Below are 5,401 nucleotides of genomic sequence, written 5' to 3'. Positions count from 1 at the left end.
GCCCCACCGGCCGCCGACTTCCGCCTCTCCACGCGGGGCGCACGAGGGCACGGGATGCGTGAGACAAAGCCTGCCGCCCGGGGCAGCCAGGTAGCCGGTGACGCGTGCGGATGCGCACGGTGCTCCGGGCCCAGTCGGCCTGGTTTCTAGCGAAACCCCACAGCTGAGAGAGGCCGTGCTCACGGCGAGCTTCCCCGGCCCGGCCCGCGGACGCCTCTCTCACCCACGCCGCCTCATGGGGTGCGGGCCGACCTGCGTGGGAGCCTGTCCCCTCACCAGCGGAACCTTCCCCACAAACTCCGCTGGAGTCTGTCGAGGGCTGGGAGTTCCGCGTTTCCCGAGGGAGCTGCTGGCTTGCACAGTGTGTGAGGACAGACGCCTGGCCAGGTCGGCGGACGCTGGGGACGCAGCTTTCTCAGACGTGACGAGGCGTTGGTCCCGTGCTCCCTGGACAAACGCCGCCCTGGGAGAAGGCGGAGGGGGGCGCGACGTTTCTCTGCACAGAGTGTTCAGCCGCCAGACGAAGGCGGACGACGGGAGCCTGACCGTTTCTGCGGCCTCTGCCGGACGACGCGTCTAAGCACCGACGACGCAACGTGACAGAGAAAGAACCGGCCCCTCTGTCTGTCCTGATGGAAACGCGTCCCCCGGGACGTCATCTACCCAAACGCCCCGGTCCCGACCTGCGCGAGCTTCTGTGCCAACGTGCAGGTCCCCGTGAGAGCACCCAGCACGGGGTCCGCACGGGGAGAAGGCGGTGGGACCACAGCCCGGCAGCCAGACAAATAAACACGAAACCCACAGAGAGACGGCGGGGGCCGCAGGAGGAGGGAGCAGCTGACGCGATTCGCCGTAGAACGAACTAAGAAGGACCATGCGAGCGTCTCAGGAGAAGAAAAAGCATTTAATAAAATGCAACATTCACGCATGGGAGAAAAACAAACTCCGAGAACCTCCCCAAACTCGCAAAGCGTACCCGTGAGACCCGCGACTCCGCTCACACCGGGAGCGTTAGCCACTGCCGTGGGCACGAGAAAGGAACGAGACGCTTACAGACTCGAAGGGAGACACGACACAGCCCGTCGGCAGATGCCGTGGGTGGTGGGTGCGGAAACTCCTGAACCACCTGCGGGACAGGCTCCAAGAACTAGCAGGTGCATTGAGCCAGGCCGCCGGACAGACGCCGTGCGCTCCGGCGCCGGCACAGGCCGGGGGAACTGAAAGTCGGCAAAGCAACGCCGTCAACGGCGGCTCCAAGAAACCACGTCTGAGAACTTAGAAACCGATGTCTGAGAACCCGCAGAGTTCGCGTGCCCAACAGCTCGGGGACGAGGAGCTGGAGAGGGCGGCTGCATCCACGGATCGCTCTGCACTGCCAACGTGTCTGTTCTTCCGAACCGAAACCCGGCAAGCTTTTCCACAGATGCGGACAAACCGATTCTAAAACTTACGTGGGAAGCAAAGCAATCCTAAGAAAGAAGAACCAAGTCGGCGGGCTGATACTATGCGACCTCGGGATTTAGCATAAAGCCACAGGGAGCAGGGGCCGGGGGTCGGTGAGGACAGACACGTAGGCCAGGGACAGGACAGACGGCCCGCAATACAGCCGCACAACCACGCCCAGCTGGTTTTTGGAAAAAGCACAAAGGTAGCTCATCCGAGAGTGGTTTTCAAATCCGGTTCTGGAAAAATCGGAGGCCAATGTGCAAAAACATGAACCTCAGCACACACCTCACCCTCAAACAGAAACTTCCACCCAGCGACCAAACCCCGGCTCCGTTGGGCTGCGCGGCTGGGTCTGCACACGCGGCAGGTGAGGGTGCTCATTTAATTTTTCTTTCTGCAGAGACGCTTGCGCGTACGCCCTCATGCTGCTGCTGCATTTGCTGATAGTGCACGGGAGGTTCTCCCGGGATGAACGCGCGCTCAACCACGCCGTCCGCGACGCGTTTACGAGGTAGGCCGTGTGGCAAACCGGCGTCCACTCCGCCCGGGGCTGCCGCAGTGAGAGCGGCCGGTGTTCGTAGCTGGCGACTCCGAGGAGGGCCCGAGCTCCAGGCCCCAGGCCAGCGCCCGCACGCTGCTGTGAGCAGATCGGGAGCAGGCCCTGCGGACCATCTAAGCCACTTCCGAGTGACGTTTTACCCAGGGAAGGCTCGCCAGCCCACACAGGACACGATGGGGTCGTCACATCGCCCTGGGGACACTCCCCGGGTCACAGGAGGTTTCTAAGTGCGGACTTTGGGCCCGCGGCAGCACCTCATTTCTGTAAATCAGGAGGAGGTGATGTTTTGAGGCACCTCACGGTCTGGGAGCTGAGATGCTGGGACAAAACAGGGCGTCGCTGTCCTTTCGTGGGGAAACAGCCGAGTTCTTCAACCAGAGGCTGTCGTTAGAATTCACAGGAAGTGGCTCCAGCTTCAAGCGGCCATAGTGCCAGCCCCTGCCGCTCCTCAGGGTTCACGTATTTCCTCCTTTTAAGCGTGATAGGTGTTGGTCAGGTGAACTGGGAGGAACCAGGAGGCAGGACGCAGAAAGGTCGCCGTGATGACTCCCACCCAGAGGCAGCATTTGTCGTCGGCTCGATTCTCCAGGTTCGGTGTCTGAAATTAGGGTGCCGGTCATCGTCCACGTGTCCATTTAGCGTAGCGTTCCTTTTCCGTCGAAAGCTGTCAGTTGTCGTGGTCAGAGTTTATTTTCGCCCGCCAGGAATACTCAGTCTGAGGGCCCTTCCTCCCAGAGCGGCCTGGCCTTGAACTCTGCAGTGCGTGGTGCGAATTCGTATCGATTCTTTGCTGCAGTTTCAGTGGCGGTTAAGAGTATGCACCAAGGTTTGCTTTTTCCGGAGAATATTTAAAAGCGTGTTCCTGCAGCTTGTCCGTGGAAGTATTGCCTTCGACTGATTTAATTTGATGTAAGTTATTTTTATCGAGTTGTTTTTTGACACAGGCAGGTGGCTGGCAAATCTGCTTAACCTCATCTGTTGTCTAAGGACTGATTCTCACTTTCTGCAAGAGGGGGTGATGGACAGCCGCCCGATGCCGGCGCGCGAGTGTAGAGTCACGACCCGCGAGGGCAGCAGGGCCTGGATGCCCCAGGGCTCCCCGCAGCCTGTAACCCGGCTTCTCACTGGGGAACATTCCAGCAGGAAACAAAGCAGGGTTTCCTGCCTCTGCCTTTGCCTGGACAGCAGTGACTCTGCAGATGACCAAGCCCTCAGTGCCCCCTCCCGCCACCCAGCCACCGGCACAGGCACCGCCGTCTCCGCCGCGTGCCGGCGCAGTTCTGCCAGCAGGTGGCGCTGTGCTCACGGCAACCGGGGTCCTGGCTGGGCTGGTTGCTTTTCTCCGGGCACCTGTCTGTCCATCAGCTCTGCCCGGCGCCTCTCGCACCAGTCAGCCTCTGGATCCCCACATCAGAAACGTGGCTGCTGAGATGCTTATGCCGCACCCCAGGGCAGAGCGGGGGGCACACGGGGACGGAGCTCCGAGGCTGCACCCGTTTCCCGCGCGGTGCCGAGCCTCGCTGCCCTCGACCCCTGGCCGCCGGCCAGGAGGTGTGTGTGCTGGTGTGTCCTGGGCTGTGCAGAGAGGACCAGGCAGCTCCTTCAGGGGTGTTTGCCGGCACCCGGCGGAGGAGTGAGCGCCGTGGGGAGGGGCTCCTGGGCTCAGCCCGCATTCGGATGCTGGGGACGGGGACGGGCACGGGCACGGGCAGGCCTGCGTCCCCTCACCTCACCCTCGCCCGTGGAGCGAGGCTGCTTGGCTTCTCGTGCCTCCATGAAGAAGCATCGCGTTGTCACATTCTTACATGTTTAAGTTTTACTTGAAGTTCCTGGGAACTCAGTAAAGTCTTGGTGAAATTCCAAGCCAAGAGAAGTCAGCCGCCAGGTGAAGCCCTGGGAAATGAGGCAGTCGCTCCATCCAGGTGCCACAGACAGGTGACCAGTGCTGCTCTAACTTCATCTGGCTCAGCTGCCTCGGGCCCGTCCCATTTAATTGCAGGGGCCTGGGGTTGTTGGGTTCGCCGCCCGCACCCCAAGTGGGTCGAGAATGAGGGACGAGCTGCACGCAGACGAGACGTGTGACATCGGTCTCTGGGTCATGCTGTCTTCAGCGTCACCCCAGCAGGGAGCCAGCGTCGGAAAGTGGCTGTTTCCCCACATGGTGCAGAGTCGACGGCCTCGGAGGTCTGTCCCTCTAGTCTGTGAAGGCGCGGACGACGGCGTATCCTTCTGGAAAGGGATGGCTGTCAGACAGGCCCGCTTCCCAGCACAGACGGCTGAGACCGCGCCGGAAACCCGCACTCACCTCCCCCGGTGAGCTGCTCTCTGCCCTCCAGGCTGTCCGTCCTCGCCCTCCCCTGGCCACGTTCCAGAATATGCTCGGGGCTGCGCCAGCCTCCTTCACGTCTCTGTCCCCTCCTGCGCCCTCCGTCCCCTGCCTCCGGCCTGCACTGCCGTAGGCACACGGGGGGACCAGCGTGTCTGAGCAGCGTGGCTGGTTGACAGCCAGCGCCCTGCGGGGCCCGCAGACTGGGCTCTGACAACGTGGGAACTCCTGAGAGACGGGTGTGGGTCATCGGGAGATGACCCTGCATAAGCGGGGGACACGGCCACTAAGACGGGCCGGCCCACCGGACTTCTGTGTCCACGCGCCGTGGGCAGTTCGGCCGCACGTGCCTCCCCGCCAGCCGTCGGTTCATCTCCACGCTCACGGCGTCAGTGACACGCCCCTCACGGAACGTTTCTGTCTTTGGCTTCCTCCTGTACGTTGTCCACTTTGTGACGAAGTCAGCGTGGTTCTCCCCGGCGTGGGTCCCAGCAAGCTGAGATGATCGGCTCCGCCGGCCGGATGTCCGTGCCCCATTCGGGAAGTGAAACGGCCCCCCGACAAGCGAGCTAGACGAGCCGCCCATCTGGCCCGCGCTGTCCCGTCGCACAGGCCACGGGGCTCAGGGAGGAGGGGAGGGTCCGGTTTCCTTGGCGGGGAGAGGAAGGCTACGTGCCGTGCCGGTGGCAGCCGTGAGAAGGGGCCGTCTGGCCCGCGGGTCCCAGCCCCCTGCGCTCGCTCTGACCCGGCCGCAGTGGCCCCATGCCCTCCTGTGAGCCCCGGGGACGTTCGGGCCTTTGCCTCGCCGTCCCCCCGCCAGGAACACCCTCCCTCGGCCGACCCCACGGCTCCCCCTTCATCACCTTCCGGCCGTTTCTGAAATGTCGCCTGGTGCTGAAGCGCTCCGTGGCCACTGAGCTGAAACGGCCGCTGCCCGCTCGGCTTTCTCGCCAACGCGTTGTGCTCATTTGTCGCGTTTCCCCACGAGGGCGGGGTTTCCCCATCAGCTTCCCGGTGCCGAGGAGAGCGCGTGGCAGCACCCGCCACGGCACAGCGACGTTCGCCGAGCG

At 63.0% G+C, this 5,401-nt stretch overlaps 1 protein-coding gene across 1 annotated transcript in view; it reads left to right on the top strand.

The window, feature by feature from the left end:
* Positions 1 to 5,401, top strand: part of PKD1L1 (polycystin 1 like 1, transient receptor potential channel interacting) — a 64,692-nt gene that overhangs the window by 41,392 nt on the left and 17,899 nt on the right. The window contains exons 32-33 of the mRNA XM_025046514.1: positions 1,847 to 1,957; positions 3,241 to 3,295. Coding sequence (XP_024902282.1) covers positions 1,847 to 1,957; positions 3,241 to 3,295 — 166 coding nt within the window. The remainder of the gene's footprint in view (positions 1 to 1,846; positions 1,958 to 3,240; positions 3,296 to 5,401) is intronic.

The sequence above is a fragment of the Pteropus alecto genome, unplaced genomic scaffold, assembly GCF_000325575.1.
Source record: "Pteropus alecto unplaced genomic scaffold, ASM32557v1 scaffold214, whole genome shotgun sequence".
Lineage (NCBI taxonomy): Eukaryota > Metazoa > Chordata > Mammalia > Chiroptera > Pteropodidae > Pteropus > Pteropus alecto.
This window is presented reverse-complemented; position numbering and strand designations above follow the sequence as displayed.